The sequence below is a fragment of the Sus scrofa genome, chromosome 1, assembly GCF_054392235.1.
Source record: "Sus scrofa isolate SSC_HxYL_T2T_F1_AM1 chromosome 1, Sscrofa_HxYL_maternal_Yorkshire_Landrace_v2.0, whole genome shotgun sequence".
Lineage (NCBI taxonomy): Eukaryota > Metazoa > Chordata > Mammalia > Artiodactyla > Suidae > Sus > Sus scrofa.
In genome coordinates, this window is record NC_139383.1 from 233400888 (window position 1) to 233420863 (window position 19976).

The 19976-nt window shown below is 41.2% G+C and overlaps 1 protein-coding gene across 14 annotated transcripts in view; it reads left to right on the forward strand.

Moving 5' to 3' along the window:
• TJP2 (tight junction protein 2) overlaps positions 1-19976 on the forward strand; it is a 137503-nt gene that overhangs the window by 81268 nt on the left and 36259 nt on the right. For 12 of the 14 annotated variants that reach the window (NM_001206404.1, XM_084984952.1, XM_084985125.1 and 9 more), the window contains 3 exon segments: positions 13169-13222; positions 17067-17191; positions 18758-18860. In NM_001206404.1, coding sequence (NP_001193333.1) covers positions 13178-13222; positions 17067-17191; positions 18758-18860 — 273 coding nt within the window. In that variant the 5' untranslated portion in view covers positions 13169-13177. 14 annotated transcript variants of the gene reach the window in all.

A 19976-nucleotide genomic window follows, 5' to 3' on the forward strand; every position in this document is an offset into this window, starting at 1 on the left:
CTCCCAGGGTTTCAGATGTGCTCTTTGGGGCATCTTGGGAAGCTTGATGATTTCAATTTGTGCTGCTTGTGTCTTATTTGCTTTCTTCCTCCCTCCTTTATTTCCTTCCTTCTAGCTGCCCGCCTCACTCTTATTAAGGGCTTAATGTATACAGAGCACAGGTAGAAAAGGAATCAGGTCTAGAGTGGTTCCCACTCCTCACACCTGTGCCTGGCAGTGTCAGCTGTGTAAACTCTGGCCTCAGCTTTCCTCTCTGTAGAATGGGGACCATCATGGCTAACTCACAGGGTTGTGGGCATCAGTGAAAAACTACCTAGAGAGGCCTGCTGAGTTTTAAGTGGCTTCCTTCCATTCTCTTTCTCACAACCATCTTGTCTCCTGTTTCCAGGGCGGGTGGGTGTTTTAAGACTCCCAAGCTATAGATTAGGTTATTAGACACATCCGTCCATGCTGAGAATGTAGCATCCCATGTGTGTTATTAAACAGCGTCCTGCCCGGCCACACTGAGTGCTTGCACACACCTTGCAGAATAGCCCTCCTGCTGTGCCCGCTGTTTCCTTCCCAGGATAGCGACCCACCCAACGAGGTAATCATGCATCTGCGCTGAGCATCCATAGAATGTGCGAGGGCCATCCCTGCCCCTGGGGCACTGTATCCACCTTGTACCCCTCTTCTCCAGTTAATTTACACCTGTGCCATGAACTTCATGTTTTATGTACTTGCCATGACTTCATGGGTTACCTTGCTCACCCTTCTCCAGCTTCACACAGCTTTTTTTTCTGTCATGATCATAATAAGTTTAAGTTTCTCACCTCATGGCCTTGACATCTGCAGTACCCTCTTCTTGGAAGAGATCTAGGCTGTCCTATGATTCTTTCTCTTCAGTGTCACCTCCCATGGCACTTGCTGCTACTGGAGATTATTGTGTATGTTTACTTGTCTATTGTCTGTTTTCTCCATTAAAATTGTATATATTTACTTATCTATTGTATGTTTTCTCCATTTTTTCTTGTCTTTCTTTTTTTTGGCCTTGGCCTGATGTGGCTCTCAGTTCCCAGACCAGGAATTGACCCTGGGCTGCATCAGTAAAAACACTGAGTCCTAATCACTAGACCACCAGAGAACTTCCAAGAATTTGGAATTCTTAACTTTGAGGATGCCTATGAATTCTGGCCAGTACACATAAATTTAAGAGAAAGACGTATTTACCTTGTCTTCAGGAAAGCACATCGTTTTCCTAAGGACTGTCACAGTAAAGGAGTGAGCTGCTTTGTGCCCACCATCCTTGCTTCTCTGCGCCTGGCACCCTGGGCTGAGCCTGGCTGGTGCAGGGAGCCAGCCCAGCCAGGGTCGAGTCCTGGGCACCTGTGCAGCTTCTAAGGGTCCTGCTTCAGTAGGCCTCCATTGTCTTCCCTGCCCTCCTCAGGGTAAGATTTGAAACAAACTTTCATTCATTCATTTCCCATCCTGTTTTGCTGTCCCACACTTCTGAAGAACAGACTCTTGTAAAGTCCCAGGGAAGGACGTGACCATTTTTGAGTGCCCGACAGCCCATGCGCATTGTAAGGAGAGGTTTCCTCGTTCTGGGCTGACATTGGCCCTTTGAGGTGTAGGAGAATTATTCCCATTTTATACAGAAGGAGATGAATTATCCCAGGCCCCACAGCTAAGGGTCTGGACAGTGATTGCCGCCAGACCCTATGCCTTTAAAACTCATGTCCTTGCCTCTCCTGCAAGTTGCTTCCTGTATGGTCTGCATCTCGTGATCACCAGCTGCTTCCCACATTGCAGACCAACCCTCAGCACCTCCAGCATCTCATACAGTCTATCTTAGATATTGAGAAACCCCAAAAGTGCTTTTCCACTCCTTCTGGCCACCAAGTGGTAAAGACAAAGAAAGAAATAGATAAAGGGCTCCTTGTTATTCTTTTATCTTCCAAATTTACAGGAAGGGGAGAGAGAGGAGGAGGCTGTGCTGAGTGAGCACTCTGTCCCCACGGTGGCTCTGGGCTGCACCAACTGCCCAAGCACAGACTTCATTATCTCTGAGGATGTGTAACATTTTATCTCTATGGCTTTTCTAGGTGACAGAGGCAGTTCCATTCACCTGAAACATTACCAGGCACTCACTCTCTAGTTGCTTAATGCTTTTCTTGTGTGTATGTCTGTAAGGTACACAAGTACTTCTCTAAATATTTCTTTCCACCGTATTGCTCTAGAATGTTCTGCTTAATAATTTCTCCTTGACTACCGAATCCTTTTCTACATCTAAAAAGACTATTTACTCTGATTCTGTGGTTCCCTGGCACAGGAGAGAGGGAGGAAAAGTGAGCTGTCAGAGTGGTGCACATCCAGACTGCTTTCTTTTTTCCTCACAAGTGGTGCTTTTCAAAGTGTTTGGCGTCCCCGCTGCATGGATGTGTCACTGTGCGAGATGACAACAGGATTTGCTGGGAATGTGGGCCACTATTGTATCCGCCTTACGTAACCACGTGGAGTGATGGTAATGGGTGAACAGCCTGGGCTGTGGGCAGTGGTCTGGCTGATTACCCTCCAGAGGCCATGAAGCCCGCGCAGGTCCTCCACAGGATGTGGATCCAGGCTGTCAAAAAGTTGGGGAGATGGAAAGGCCACGTGAGTCCCTCTGCAAGCTCTTCCCCCCCTTTTCTTTCCCGACCTTTCTTTGTGGGAAGTTGGGAGCCGGGAGCCTTCTTACAGTGCTCCTTTCTCCTCTGATTTATTTATGCTTCTGCAACTTTCACTCACAAATGGTGAGACTCGGATTATAGTCACACTTGGGTTTTTTAAACAGTTGTCTTATTTTTAGCAGAAACTGATAGCTGCTTAAAGGATTTATGAATCCAAGGCTGCTGTTTCCATGTATTGGGAATCTGCAAGCGCGATCTTGCTTCCTGGGAGTGATAACGATGTATTGCCTCCTCTAAGATGTTTATTTGTGTTTGTGTAATTGTAATTTTTGTTTTTGGGGGGAAAGACTTTTTGCTTCCTATCCTGCAAAAATCTGTATTGTTAATTTTTACATCTCGGTTTCTAAATGATAGAAAAAAAGTTTTTCGCATGTTCTTTTTTTCCTCTTATAGTTTGAATATATGTAGCCCTATGACATGTATGAGTGTTTATTTTTATGACTTGGGATTTTTATCAGACGTGTCTTTTATGGGCAGATATTGATTAATCTTTAACTTTGGCTCTGACCCCCTTCCCCGCCCCCCATCACAAAGAAGCAGAAATTTATGGACAGAAAGCTTCAAAGTTTCCCGTTGGGGGATTCAGGGCATGAAAATTTCTGGTGTCTGCCTTCTGGTTGATTTTTAACACATTTCCATATTCTACATGTAAAATAGGGGATTTACTTCTTTGCCCAAGATTTTTCAAAGAAAATAAATTTTATAGCAAGTAGAGGATATTTTTTAAAAGACAGTTCAGGTAACTGTCTTTGTCCCTTTCTCATTCTTCATGTAAATACCTTACTGCTAACACAGAGTTTTTTATTTATGGTTAACAAAAATAATTGGTTCCTTTTTATTTTTCCAATGTCCTCTAGGAATGAGGCATTAACAATGTTGGGGGCAGGGGAAGTGGTTGTTCACACTATTTGCAGGAAAAGTGAAAGTGATGTGGGAAGTGGTGAAAAGCGCCCTGAGGATCCTTCTGCTGCTAGAATGTTGGCTCTTGGGGTGAAAAGGAGACTTGGCGTCTGCTGCAGCCTGCTGATCTCCCAAAGTTAGCCTGTCTCTCCATCTAACCTGCCTTTCTTTGCCTTCCATGAACCTTTCAAATTACTGCTACGAGCTCTACCTTGCCCTTCTCCAGTCCAAATGGTTGCACTTTCTTCTGCTCTTTGACTTGCAAAGATTACAAAGACTGCAGAGTCTATACCGCATTAATAAATATTTGGTATGAAGTCCTTGGGCCAAGAATCAGGTACCTTTTGATGTTCACGTATGGACCCCCCCCCCTTAACTTACAAAATGCTTGGTACATAGAATTATGTGTCTAAAATTATAATGCATAATTATCAAACATACGAGCCCATCACACATACCCATAGACCCTCACCAAGATGGACCCAAGGTCCCTTCTCACTCCCTTGCCTCATCCTAGGTCACACATAGATACACACAAACATCTCTAAACAAAAGATTGGTTTTGTTTGCTTTTTTCCCCATTGTGATAGAAAATGCATAACATCAAATTCACCATCTTAATCATTCTTTTTTTTTTTTTTTTTTTTTTTTGTCTTTTTGCCTCGTTGAGGGCTGCTCCCGTGGCATATGGAGGTTCCCAGGCTAGGTGTCGAATCAGAGCTGTAGCTGCTAGCCTACACCAGAGCCACAGCAATGCGGGATCTGAGCTGAGTCTGCAACCTACACCACAGCTCACACCGCAATGCTGGATTCTTAACCCATTGAGCAAGGCCAGGGATCGAACCTACAACCTCATGGTTCCTAGTCAGATTCGTTAACCACTGCACCACAATGGGAACTCCCCATCTTAATCATTCTTAAGTGTACCGTGCATTGGTGTTAAGTATATTCATATTTTTGAAAGTGTTCTCTTCTTGAATTTTACAAAAATGATGGCAGCTCTATAAATTCTTCTCGATGCTTTTCACTCAATATTATGTTTGGGATGTATCTGTGCTCTAGATGTATGGCTCTAGTTTGTTTTCATTGCCATATAACATCACATTTTAATAATGTATCACAATTTACTTGTCCATGCTGCTGTTGATGGATTATTTGAGTTGTCTCCAGGTTTGGGCTGTGGAAATAATGCTGCTGTGAATACTCCGTGTGGATTTGTGTGCACCTCTAGGGCCTCTCCTCAGGAGAGGAATCACCGCATTGTGATGAGGTGTACCTTTGCTCTAATGCACTCTGATGTGTGTGCTCTTCCTGTGGCCTTGCATGGGAAAGCTCTCCAAAGGCCAAGCAGCTCCCTGCCGGCATTAGTGCAGAGTCTACGCTGATAGCAATTCTCTGATCTCTGCACAGCCCAGCGCGGGTTGAGTGGGGCCCGAGCCCGTTGGCCCAGTTTGAAAGGCGTCATCTCCTCTCTAAGCTAAGCTGCTGCATGCCAACCACCTGTCCCTGAGGATGTACCTGGAGCTGATTTTCTGGGGACTTAAGTGTGATTGTAAGGGGTTCTCTATATTTCTGGAAAGACAGTATATAGATGAACTAGAGAAGGCGGTGTGATATGCTTTTTGGGCACTCCCATGGTTAGTAAGCTGTACATAGACTTTGGCTGTTTCTTTAGCATCATAGTGCAGATGCCACAAACCACGTGCTTGGCATATAGTGGGTGCCCAATAAATATTTGTGAGTGAGTGAACAAGAGAATGAGTGAATAAAGAGTTTTCTCTGGGACCTTTGTAAAAAGTACAGCTTTGTGGGCTAAATATAACATGGTGTAATTTTATTTTTATTAGCATTATTATTATTTTGTCTGTTTAGGGCCACACCTGAGGCATATGGAGGTTCCCAGGCTAGGGTCTAATCGGAGCTATAGTTGATGGCCTACGCCACAGCCACAGCAACGCCAGATCCAAGCCTCATCTGTGACCTACCCCACAGCTCATGGCAACACTGGATCCTTAACCCACTGAGCAAGGCCAGGGATTGAACTCGCAACCTCATGGTTCTTAGATTCGTTTCCACTGTGCCATGAGAGGAACTTCAACCTAGTGTAATTTTAATACTCAAAGGAGCTATTAAAATTTATTTTTACTCTAATTTCCTACCCCTTAAGAATTAAGATTTAAAATTTATTACTTAGTATACTCTTTTAATATTATAAGTAGTAATGACATAAACTACTCATTAACCCTAGATAATAAGGCACTTAAAACCTGAGAGGTTTTGGAGTTCCCATCGAGGCACAGTGGATCCCGAGTAGCTGTGGCTGTGGAGAAGGCTGGCAGCTACAGCTCTCATTTGAGCCCTAGCATGGGAACCTCCATATACCGCCGGTGTGGCCCTAAAAAGACAAAAAAAAATCCTGAGCGGTTTTATTACAAGTTGATGAGACCTTTGGCACCTGGCAAGGTGTGTATCATTAAAAATTTGATTCAGGAGTTCCCCTTGTGGCTCAGGAAACAAATACAACTAGTATCCATGAGGATCCCTGGCTTCGCTCATTGGGTTAAGTATCTTGTATTGCCTCAAAGTGCGGCGTAGGTCACAGGTGTGGCTTAGATCTGGCCTTGCTGTGGCTGTGGTGTAGGCTGGCAGCTGCAGCTCAAATTCAGTTCCTAGCCAGGGAACTTCCATATGGTGCATCATCATCCTGCCCCCCCCCCCCCCCCGCCAAAATTTTTGATTCAGTCCTGTTGGTTTGGTAGTGGAAGGGATTAATCCTTTCTCTGACAAATTGAATTTAAATTACCCCTTCAGTCAGCCCAGAAGTACTTAAAGGCAGTATAATCTTATTATGGAAGAACAATGAATTTCACAAGCCAGGTTCATACTTGGGCAATATTTTGAAAGTAAAATTTTGTAGTAATGCAGTTATTTTGTTAAATGACAAAAAATTTTAAATCTGAAACTTTTAATAGAGAGTTTGCTATGAGGTTTTTTTTTTTTCTTTACATATCTTTTCTAAAATAACATAAAAATATTCTCTGGCATACCTTAATTCCTGGGGTAATTTAACGTGTTTTTGGTACTTAACTCTTCCAGTCTTTTCCCTATGTGCTTATAACGATAAACATACTGAGGACATAAAAAATAGGAACAAACAATAATGTTTTGCATCTTGATTTTTCCCCTCAAGAGACATTAAAGTATAGATCTGTTTATATGTAACCAGTCTCCTCTTATTGGACAGTTCATTGATTATCTATTAAAAATTATAAGCAGCTGTAAACACATCTGTATGTATATCTTTGTGCACTTGTGCGAATATTTCTGTAGAATAAATGTCCAGAATTGGAATTGATTGATCAAGTAGTGTATAGATTTTACATTTTGAAACATATTAGTAATTTGCCCCCTGGAAGTTTTATATCAATTTATATTCCCATTGCTTCTCCCAACAGCAGGCAGACCTGAAAATATAAAACAAATTTTCTCTTTCTAGTTGAAAACTCAATCATCATGATCAAAAAACTAAAAATCGACAGAAGTTAAATAATTATTTCAGCGCCTATGTTTTTCATTGTGTTAATTCATTTAATATCACTCTTGTTTTGGACCTTGTGCTCCCCGACTCCTACTCATGGCGTTGCCCAGTCCTAGGGGTCATTGTCTTAGTATTGGTTCTTTCCTGATAACTTTTAAATACATTTTGGGGATGGGGTACTGGGTGGTGTTTTTTCTTTTCCTTTTTTTTTTTTTTTTTGTCTTTTTGTTGTTTCTTTGGGCCGCTCCCTTGGCATATGGAGGTTCCCAGGCTAGGGGTCGAATCGGAGCTGTAGCCACCGGCCTACGCCAGAGCCACAGCAACGCAGGATCCGAGCCGCGTCTGCAACCTACACCACAGCTCACGGCAACGCCAGATCCTTAACCCACTGAGCAAGGGCAGGGACCGAACCCGCAACCTCATGGTTCCTAGTCGGGTTCGTTAACCACTGCGCCACGATGGGAACTCCATGGGTGGTGTTTTTGTTAATGTGTGGGGGTATTGGCAACTGTTTTTATTTTACTGCAACTTCCAGAGTAATTCACTTTGTTAAAATTTGTCAGCTGTGAGGTAAAGTGAAGAGAAGATAAACATGGAAAATAGGCATGTTAGTAAGGTCACTTCTGAGTGATTGGAAATTGGTTGTGCTAAAGCCACACTGAAAACTGATGGTTCCAAGGAATTAGGAGGTGTTCTGTGGAAATGGAAAGGGACAATCATTTCTGATCCACTGGATTTCTGCCTCCTGTTTCCCTTTAAGAAAACTCTTCCTCTTGTTAAACAGAAAACTTTATTAAAATCTTGGAAAACTTGTGTTGTCCTGGCATACGTTGGAAAATGCTGTCTTAGACATAGATGACAAAATTCCAGAGAAGAACAGCCATAAACTCTTGCTCTCTGGAACACCAGACCATAGGTACCTGAGTTGCCCGCTAACCAGCTCAGGTGTGCTACAGAAGCAGAGGGCCACTGAATGTCATAGCTATTTCCTTTAAGAAAACTTGTAGATAGTAGAAACCAGTGCCTTCCTCATATTACTTAGACAGTGAATGAGTAGTGTATCCATTTGTTATGTTATGGAAAAGAAAATCTTTTGGAGTGCCTACTCTGTGTGTCACACACTGTTCTAGGAGATACGGGACAAAAGTGAGTGACATAAAAAAGCTCACCTGAAAGTCCACTTTCTTCCTCTCTTTTAAATGAAAAACACGGGTCATCGTGAACAAACTTGAATAGCAGGGGAGATGTACATAATTTAGATCATGACCTTTTTTGAATGTTTACATATTTCATTGTAAGTATGTAACCTAAACATCATTTAGTCTAAACATCAGCCTTTGGGATGCTGATTTCCCCCCCTTCCCCCGCCCAATCATAGCACCCAGTCCCAGGTGTGCTGGTAGCACAAATCCTAGTTCTCACCTTTTCCAGGTACCGTTTTTTTGGGGATTCTTTTAAACCCTAGAGGTGATCTGAATTCTGCTTTTTAATCTCTCCCTGAGAATTCTGATCTCTTGGAGCCAGATGGTATTAATCAGGGAAATGTCCCCACAGTGTGTATATAGAGGGAGGACGGAACTAAGGGATTAGAAATTCCTCTCAGTTTGAGGAATCAGTTATAGCTCCTCTAGAGTAGGTTGGCTCAGAGTTCCCATTGTGGTGCAGTGGAAGCGATTCCAACTAATAACCATGAGGTCTCGGGTTTGATCCCTGGCCTCACTCAGTGGGTTAAGGATCTGGCGTTGCCCTGAGCTGTGGTGTGTAGGTCACAGTCATGGCTCGGATCTGGCTTTGCTGTGGCTGTGGTGTAGGCCAGCAACTATAGCTCCGATTCAACCCCTAGCCTGGAAACTTCCATATGCCACAGGTGTGGCCCTAAAAAGACAAAAAAAAAAAAAAAAAAAAAAAAAAAGAGAGAGAGAGAGTAGGCAGGCTCATCTTTCTTTTGTACAAACAAAAATGCCTTTTCCTAACCCTGTTCTAACAAAGGAAATAAATTATCTGCTCCAATATTATCATTTGTCAGAATTATGTTTTGTGCTAAGCCTCTTTCCCCCAATCCCAAGAGTTTGTTAACTGGGTAAAACAGTAGCATATTAGCTGGACATGTTTCGGTTCTTTTCTCTCTGTCATATTAGTAGCAGTGCAGGAATGGCAAATTTGATTTAAAAAGTTTTTTTTTTTTTTTTAAATGTAAAGCAGCTACATAGTTTTTCTTTTTCCTTTTTCCTTTTTGTCTTTTTAGGGCCTTTACCTGCGGCATATGGAAGTTCCCAGGCTAGGGGTCAAATCAGAGCTGTAGCTGCTGGCCTACGCCACAGCCACAACAATGCGGGATCCCAGTTGTGTCTGCGACCTACACCACAGCTCAGGCACCACTGGATTCTTAACCCACTGAGCGAGGCCAGGGATCAAACCTGTGTCCTCATGGATACTAGTTGGGTTCATTAACCACTGAGCCACGATGGGAACTCCTACATAGTTTTTCTTAAATGATTTGTATATAATAACAGTAAGGCTTTTTATTCATATAATTAGATTTCTGTGTGTCCTCATGTTTTAGAAATTCTCTATTAAAAACGTATAACTGGATCTTCTTATATGTAATCCATTCTGACCATCTGTCTTTACATTTATTATAATTACTCTTCTATATTTGTTTCTGAAATTACGGCTTGTGTTTTGTTATTTGCCCTGCTTTTTCTAAATTTCTGTTTTTGTCACTTCTGTCTTCTCTTTGATTAACTTCTGTTGTGCTTTGTTTTTCATTTTATTTTTTCCTCTGCTCTTTTGGAAGTTTCGAACTCTAATTATTCCTATAGTGGTTATGCCAGAAAATTTAACATGTAGATTTTACTCAGTGAAGTTCCACATTTATCAGCAGGTTCTATCTTAATGGTCTAACTCTCACAAATTGTACATTATTATAGTTGCACACAGTTAATATGTGTTCAGGCTTACTCATATTCCTTCCTGCACCTTAGGTCTTTCTGGGATTATCTTTCTTTCCTCTTTCTCTCTCTCTTTCCTTTTTTTTTTTTTTTCTTCAGAGCTATTCCTGTGACATGTGGAAGTTCCAGGTTAGGGGTCGAATCAGAGCTGTAGCTTCCTGCCTGCGCCAGAGCCACAGCAATACCAGATCCGAGCCACGTCTGTGACCTACACCACAGCTCATGACAACACTGGATCCTTAACGCACTGAGTGAGCCCTATTGAACCCGCACCCCCATGGATATTAGTTGGTTCATAACTGGCTGAGTCACAGCGAGAACTCCCTATTTTTCTTCCTTAAATTTATCCTTTAGGATTTTAAAAAAATTTTATTTATTTAAATTTAAAATTTTATTTTATTTATTTTTGGTCACTATGTGAAGCAGCTTAATGTGGGATCTCAGTTCCCAGATCAGGGACCAAATCTGGGCCACAATGGTGAAAGTGCTGAATTGTAACCACTAGCCCACCAGGGAACTCCCTAAAAGTTCTTATTATGGCTTCTCTATGGTGATAATCTGACCCAATTTTTGTTTTATAAAAAATAATCTTTTCTGCCCCCCAAATTAACAAATACTGTTTTAAAGATACTGTTCTACCATGTTCAGGCTTTCATTATTGCTATTTCGAAGTTGGCTGTTACTTTTAATTGCTCTTTTGTAATCTTGGTACAAAGATTTTATTCTCTTTTTGTTAGCTGTTCTCAAATTTCTATATCTTTCTACAGTGAGATTATCATGTATTTCAAAGGGTTTTTCTTTCTTTTTTAATTTACCCTGCTTGGGATGTATCAGGCTTCTTGAACGCGAAAATCATCAAGTCTGGAAGAGGTGTTATCTGAGTATTGGCTCTCTCCTACACTTTCTTATCTCCTTCAGGAAATCTAATTAGACACATTGCAAGGCTTTCTCACTCTTAATTTCTTTCATATATCCCACTCGTTAAACGCTTTGAGCTGTATTTTGAGTAATTTCTTCACATCTATCTTCCAATTCAGTATCTTCACCATGTGTAGTATGTGGTTTAATCCATTTTTTGTTATTTTTCTTTTAATGATCTCACTCATGGCATATGTTAACCCTGGTTCAGGATTGAATCTGAGCCACATCTGAGACCTATGCAGCTGCCGGAATGCTGGCTCTTTTAATTCACTGCACTGGGCCGGTAATCAAACCTAAGCTGCTGCAGTTGGATTCTTTTTTTTTTTTTTTTTACTTTTTAGGGCTGCACTCTCAGCATGTGGAGGTTCCCAGGCTAGGGGTCCAATTGCCACAGCCACAGCAACATCAGATTCTAGTTGCATCTGCGACCTACACCACAGCTCACGGCAATGCCAGATCCTTAACCCACGGAGACAGGCCTGGGATTGAACCCGAAACCTCATGGTTCCTAGTTGGATTTGTTTCCAAAGCACCATGTTGTGAACACCTTCAGTCAGATTCTTAACCCTCTTCACCATAGCAGGAACTCCCATTTTTAAATTTAATTTTATTATGATTTTTTTATTATTTCTAATTTTTTTTTAATGATTTGCTTGGTCATTTTCGATGACGTCTTATTCTTTCATTATACTTTAAATTTCCCCTTTAAATTTGTTGTGATAAATGTATGAAACCTTAGACATACTTTTTTGGTCTGTGATTGCTATTTCCAGATTTGCAGTGCTTGGTTCTGTAGGTTTTTTTGTTTAACCTCTCACTCATGGTGCCTTGCCTTGTGTGCGTGTTTAAATTGTGAACTTGGGTTACTCAGATAATTATCTGGGGGATTTCTCTGAAGCCTGTGTTTTAGTGTGTTCCTGGAATTCCATCTGTAATACGAATTTCAGTCTCACACCTGCCTGAGTACAGGTCTGTTGAGACAGGAATTCCCTAGGGGGATAGCTTTAGTTATTTCCGTTCTCCCCAGAGCAAAGAATGAGACAAGCCACTGTCCCTGCAGTGTTTTTTTCCCTTCGTACATCCACTCTGATCTGATCTCCACCCTATTTGGATCCTGCAGTTTCTCTTCTCAGCCTCCTGTTGAAATGCCTGCTTCGCTTCTGCCTTATCTCTCTGGCTTTGAGGTTTCTTGGCATTTCTTGACTTTAAAGATTTACCCTAAAAGACAGCCTGCATTTAATGGATTATAATTATAATTATTATTTTAAATGGTATCCACTATTTTCAGGTTTGTCTAGACATCTATTTGAGAATATTGTCAGAAACTGAAGCCCAGGCATTATTATCTCTCATACCCACAATACTGATGGAGAAAAGGCCAAGGGATCTCATTACACAATTCGGCACTCTTTGTGATAAGGCCAAGGATTCCTTTAAATATAAAAAATGCACAGGAGTCCCTGCCATGGTTCAGCAATAATGTACCTGACTAGCATCCACGAAGACTTGGGTTTGATCCCTGGCCTTGCTCAGTGGGTCAGGGATCCGGTGTTGCTGTGAGCAGTGGTGTAGATCACAGACATGTCTTGGATCTGGTGTTGTTATGGCTGTAGTATAGGCTGCAGCTATAGCTCTGATTCGACTCCTGGCATGGGAACTTCTATGTGCCGTGGGTATGGCCCTAAAAAGCAATAAATAAATAAACAAACAAGTAAATAAATAAAAAATGCATAAAACTTGCCTAGGAGATCAACTTTGACAGGAAGAAGGGGGAATGATTTTTTTTTTATTTATTTTTTTAAAGAATGACAATATATCTGTTTGAAACTTTAGATAAGGGCTTTTATCATGACAGTGTTTGGGAGTGGTGATAATAAAAATGCTTAACATTTAATATTTCATTTCTTTTAGGATGTATCTCTCACTTTGCATTTTACTAATTTTCTAGTATTGTCAAGACAGCCATTTCATTTAAGGAGAAGCATGTGTTTGAAAATAAGTACTATAGTGTTCCTAAAAAAATCCACTCTTTTTGATGTTTGGAATGTGTGAACTAGAATTTCTATTGAGACATCTCGAGTTACAGGTTTATTTTTAGCATTGAAATGTTTGTGGTTTTAATCAAATTGGTTTTGATTCTTTTAAAATAGGCTCCAGGCATGGAAGAACTGATATGGGAACAGTACACTGTGACCCTACAGAAGGTGAGTGCTGCATGGTTCATATCTGTTACAGTTGTGTTCTTGAGTTTATAGATCACAGATCTTTTTATTTTTTATTTAAATTTATTTATTTATGTATTTATTTTTTGTGTGTGTCTTTTTCTAGGGCTGCTCCTGTGGCATATGGAGGTTCCCAGGCTAGGGGTCTAATTGGAGCTATAGCCACCGGCCTACACCAGAGCCACAGCAACGCGGAATCCGAGCCGCATCTGCAACCCACACCACAGTTCATGGCAATGCCAGATCCTTAACCCACTAAGCAAGGCCAGGGATCGAACCTGCAACCTCGTGGTTCCTAGTCACATTAATCACTGAGCCATGATGGGAACTCCCTCACAGATCTTTTTAAAATTGAAGTAGAGCTGATTTATAGTGTTTCAGGTGTATAGCAAAGTGATTCAGTTATATATATATACATATATAACAGTGTGTGTGTGTGTATATATATGTGTACTTTTTCATTATATGCTATTACAAGAAATTGAATATATTTCCCTGTGCTATAGAGTAGGACCTTGCTGTTTATTTATTTTATATATATAGTTTGCACCTGCTAATCCCAAGCTAATTTAACCCTCCCTCTTTTCCCCTTTGGTAACCAACCATAAGTTTGTTTTCTGTGCCTGTGAGTCTATTTCTGTTTTGAAGTAAGTTCATTTGTACCATATTTTAGATTCCTCATCACACGATATTTTTTTTCTCTGACTTTCTTCACTTAGTGTGATCATCTCAGGGTCCATCCAAGTTGCTGCAAGTGGCATTATTTCATTCTTTTTTTATAGCTAAGTAATATTCCATTGTGTACATACACACACAGACATATATACACACATATATCATGGATCTTGTTTATTTTTACACAAATGCAGTTGCTAAATTAACAAGGATTTGCATGTTATTTTTTGGCTAAGGTCTGTATAATATATAAAATTATAGAGGTTAATTAATGTATTTACCTGTCTCCAAGTAGAATAGTTTATGAAGAAAGAGACGAGAAATGGAAGGGAGGAACGGAAATCACCTGTTCTGTTTAAAAATATTACAGTGGCTTCTACAACTTTTGTAATTTTGGTTATAACACATGTTAGCCCCTCAGTGAGTTTTAAATCCAAACTAAGTTTTAAAACATTGGATGAGCAGTCAGGAGACATCGGTTGTATTCTTTGTCCAGTTCTGATTATATTAAGAGATGCTGAACACACACACCCACGGGATTGAAAAATAGAAGTAATAGCACATATGAGTGTATATGTCTTAATTTTAAAAGTCATTTCACAAGTTATTTCCCCTCTTGATTAAATTAGGTAATACAAAGACCTGGTATTTCGAGTCCAGCACACAGTTACTGCTTAATGAGTATTAGCTCTGTTCCTTTTATTCTGACAGCAAAGTTCAAGGTAGGCGTGTAGGTGTAAGTCCCACTCAAAATAAGTGCAGCCACCAAGAGTCCATAAGCGATTTGTGTGAGAAATGCGCTCGTCATTCCAAAGCCTTATTCTCTCAAGCCCTCTTGGTCAGCATCATTTGTTTCTTATTCCTACTTTGAATCCCTTCAGTCTCTGTCACCTCTTTGAGCGATTGTGAGTTCCTCCAAGGGAGAGCTTTCCTTTGACCATCAGAACCACGAACTTCATACTTTGACTTCAGTGAAAATTTGGTTCTTTCTTGAATAAACATGTATTGACTCAGTCCAGGTAGAAAAAGAGAGATCAGTGTCCAGATGTGGAAACCTCTGGGGCAGTAATCGTGGTTTCTTCAGTTGAGGGGTTTCCCCCTTTAGGTCTTATTTTTCACCCTTTGTCATCTTCTGACTCTTCTTGCTTCTCTTCCACCACATACTCTGTAAGTTTGGACTCAAAATTGGTAATGGTGAGAGACATTTTAGGCCTGGTATAGAGGATGGAGCTACTTCTTCGTAAAACCAGGTACCAGGTGATAGTGCTGCCAAATTCAAAGCCATGTGATTAATGGACAACAGCCAGCTTGTTTGGTGTTGTTAATTGTCATCAATTGGCCTAGTGGGCCCCACTTGGAAACTTCCTGGGGTGGAATGATGCAGAAAGTGGTCATGGCAGCTTTTTCTTTTATTCTCTGAGTAGATTTTTATGTAATCAAACCTATATTTAGTGTTATAGTCACATATACCCCTGTCATCTGGATGAAATCCAGGAGTTTAGCTTTTTTGTTTTAATTTATTTTTTGTTTTGTTTTATTTTTTGGTTTTGGGTTGGGTTTTGGTTTTTGTTGGTTTGTTTGAGCTGCACCCTTGGCATATGGAGGTTCCCAGTTTAGGGGTCAAATCAGAGCTGCAGGTGCCAGCCACTGCCACAGCAATGTGAGATCCGAGTCACGTCTTCGACCTACCCCACAGCTCATGGCAACGCCGGATCCTTAACCCACTGAGCCAGGGATTGAACCTGTGTCCTCATGGATCCTAGTCAGATTTGTCACCACTGAGCCATGATGGAGAACTCTGAGTTTAGCTTTTTTAAACACTGAAATGAATTAGGATTATGTATTATCCAGGTTCACTGTTGTACATTGCTAGATTAATCTTGGATGTAATTGATCTGTGTTTTCATCTTAGAAAAGACTTCAATCCTTTGGTCTCTCATAAGATCTCAAAAACTAAGTTTATCTTCAGATTTTTTTTTAAAACTGTGGAATGTTTTATTTTTAATTTTTTTTTTGTGTGTGTGTGTGTCTTTTTGCTATTTCTTGGGCCGCTCCTGCGGCATATGGAGGTTCCCAGGCTAGGGGTCAAATCGGAGCTGTAGCCACCGGCCTATGCCAGAGCCACAGCAATGCAGGATCCGAGACGTGTCTGCAACCTACACCACAGCTCACGGCAACGCCAGATCCTTAACCCACTGAGCAAGGGCAGGGACCGAACCCGCAACCTCATGGTTCTTATTCGGATTCGTTAACCACTGCGCCACAACGGGAACTCCTATTTTTAATTTTTATTGAAGTTTAGTTAATTTACAGTATAGTGTTCATTTCAGATGTATAGGACAGTGATTCAGTTTTACATATATATAAATGTACATTATATGGTATATATATTCTATTTCAGATTCTTTTCCCTGATCAGTTATTACAAAATATTGAGCATAGTTCCCTGTGCTATACAGTAGGTCCTCGTGGGTAATTATTTTATTTATAGGAGTGTGTATATATTAGTCTCAACCTCCTAGTTTGTCCCCTCCCCCAACCACATGTTTCCTTTGGTAACTATAGTTTGTTTTCTATGCCTGTGTCTCTGTTTTTAAATAAGTTCATTTTATCTTCAGATTATATAAAGTCTCAAAACTAAGTTTATCTTTGGATTTTATCTTTAAAATTTCTTTCCTTTTTTTTCCACCCTGTGTTAAAGTGAAGCTACCAGCTTCTGTAACTTAGAAATTAAAGGTATACTTTAAAAATACGGCTTTTGCACAGATTCAGTTGTGACTAAAGCTGTTCCAGCTCAGGCCAGGATATGAGAACAGGTGCAATTGGTGATTCCAATAGCACTTCCTTATTTGGACAAAAGATGTAATTTCCCAAGCCCTGCCAGCTTCTAGTGATAACTCTGGTTTGTGCTATCAATCTTGTCCAGCTTTGATGAGGCTGTTTCTTTGGGAGAAGGAATTTCCCTTTATAAACCTGTCAGCTAACCATGATGATGCTTTATTTTGTTTCTCATTTGTTTCTGTAAGGTCTCTGTTCCTGAGCTTCTCTGGTTATTTTTTTGACCTTTATTTTATTGACTGCTTATAATAAATCCTGAAAGCCACTTATGGAAGGATTTTATTTTAATTTTTCTCTTAACTCCACTGAACAGGATTCCAAGAGAGGATTTGGAATTGCAGTATCCGGAGGCAGAGACAACCCCCACTTTGAAAATGGGGAGACATCAATCGTCATTTCTGACGTGCTCCCGGGTGGGCCCGCCGATGGGCTGCTTCAGTGAGTGTCCTTTCTCCCCGCCCCCAACCCCTGCCACCCCCATTGGTTGGCCCTAGGCAGGGGACTCTGGGGGTGTGCACTTTTAAAATTAAAAGAGAAAAGGAACTCATATATATATATATATGTATGTATATAAATTACTTACTATTTATATATAAATTATATGTGTAAGTATTCAGGCAGTAATTGAAACCATAACACACCATGTTTTAACAGTCCCCAAATCTCTGGGAACATTCAGATTTCAAGTGAAGGAAAGTAGTCATTTCCATTGGAAGATAGTTATAATTTATAGCTCCCTATCATAACTGCCATCCCTGGGTTTAAGAATTATTTGGGAACATGGAATATAAAATTGGCATGCTTTTTTTCTCCTCAATGCCTACCCATACAATCTATATTTATTTTAATTTTTATTCATTAAGAATGAGGATTCTTGGAGTTCCTGCTGTGGAACAGTGGGTTAAGAATCTGCCTGCAGTGGCTCAGGTTGCTGCAGAGGTGTAGGTTCGATCCCTAGCCTAGTGCAGTGTGGTAAAGAATCCAGCGTTGCCAAAGATGCAGTGTAGGTTGCAGCAGTGGCTTGGATTTAATCCCTGGCCTGGGGATTTCCATATGCCATGGGTGCAGCCATTTAAAAAAAAAAAAAAAAAAAAATGAGGATTCTTGGAGTTCCCTGGTAGCTCAGTGGGTTAGGGGTCTGGCATTGTCACTGCTGTGGCTCCAGTTACTGCTGTGGCACAGTTTCATCCCTTGGCCCAGGAACTCCCCCATGCTACAGATGTAGCCGCCTCCCCACACTCCCCAATAAAGAATGAGGATTCTCTGGTTTAATGATTATCTTATTTGTAAAAGGGATATGGAAATTGGGGAATTTTACTACCTGAAAAACCCAGGTTTTCCAACTGCCAGTCTTCTGGTCTGAAGGGAGAACGCCATTTGAAAAGATGCATCTTTGCATCCCCTCACGATAATTGCTCAGGGTGAAATCTAAAAGGTAATCATACAGCTGCCTTGGCCAGATAGCTCCAAAGTTTAGGTAGGTGCTTTTGGCATTTCAAGTCTCAGTGGTCCTCTCAACATTAGTAGTCCTTCCTACAAAGAGCAAAGCAGAATTTTTACATGATTTGTGGGATGAGAGAAGATCAGAGTTAGGGTTCTATGACCTTAAAATTCCCTGAAGACTCTGAAGTGAGCTTCTAACTTTTTCCTCTCCGTAACACAAGTGTATGTCCACCTCCTTAGGGGGGATTTGTAGATGTGCTGAAGCACTGTGTACAGTGGGTGGGGAGGGCTCAATGCACAAGTTCCATTTGTGCTCAGACCTCACTACTGTCCACTGCCTCCTGGAGGGAGCCCAGATTGTTTCCAGAGGACACTGTCCAGAGTGGGCTGAGCAGCAACTGGGTTCCTTCCTCAGAAGAGCTCAGACAGAGTTGACAGATAAAGCCTCAGGAATCATCAGACACTGAGGTCCATCTGCTGCTATTATTTGTTCCCAAATAAGTGATTCACAGTTGATTGGATGGGAGTTTTTCACATTCCGTTTTTCTGTTTTGTCTGCAGAGAAAATGATCGGGTGGTCATGGTTAACGGCACCCCCATGGAGGATGTGCTCCATTCCTTTGCTGTTCAGCAGTTGAGAAAAAGTGGGAAGATCGCTGCCATTGTACGTTCTGGGTTTGTTCTCAGCTCGCCTCAGTAGCACCGTTTTTTTGTTTGTTTGTTTGTTTTGTTTGTGTCTTTTTAGGGCCACACCCATGGCATATGGAAGTTCCCAGGCTAGGGGTCCAGTTGGAGCTGTAGCTGCCAGCCTATACCACAGCCACAAAAATGCCATCCTTCACCTACTGATGGAGGCCAGGGATGCACCTGCATCCTCATAGTTACTAGTCAGGATTGTTACTGCTGAGCCACAGCGGGAACTCCAGTAGCACTGTTTTTATGCCCAGAAGAAAATCACCGCTTGCTCTTAAGCACTGGACAGAATTACACACGCTAGGGGCCACTGCCTCTGTATTTTCAGTACTTAGGGAGGGTGATGTTAAGGGTGATGTGTAAGTTATCCCTCCCTGCCTTCTCCTCATCCTCTCCTAACTTCTTAAGACCGATACTTCTTTTATGTGAGTGAATTTGCCTCAAGAGCCAGATTAGACAGTTATTGCCTAAGAGAATTAACAAGATCAAGTTCCCGTCGTGGCTCAGTGGTTAACGAACCCGACTAGGATCCATGAGAATGCGGATTCAGTGGGTTAGGGATCTGGCATTGCCATGAGCTTTGGTGTAGGTCACAGACTCAGGTCAGATCCCAAGTTGCTGTGGCTGTGGTATAGGCCGGCAGCTGTAGCTCCAATTCAACCCCTAGCCTGGGAACTTCCCTATGCAGCAAGTGCGGCCCTAAAAAGCAAATAAAAAAAAAAAAAGAACAATGATCAAACAGCATTAATTTGAAAAGTAAATTAAGAGCTCAGAAACTCATTGGTAAAGGCTCACACAGGATCTGCTGTATCTTCATAAACTTGTGTTTCTTAGGAGATATTGGCAGTCTGTAGCATTCCTTCACTTATTGGCTCACTCATTCATTCAGCAAACATTAGTTGAAAATCAGCTGTGGGCCAGAAGACACTTGGCTCTAAAGCAGGTCTGAGCAGCAAGTAGTGTTTACTCTAGTGGGGCAAGAGGATGTGCTAAGCCAGAACTGGAACACAGCATGTTAGGGGCAGTCCTAGGTAGATGCATTGGGTATGTGGTATTTAATTTTTTTTTTCAATTTTATATTATGAAA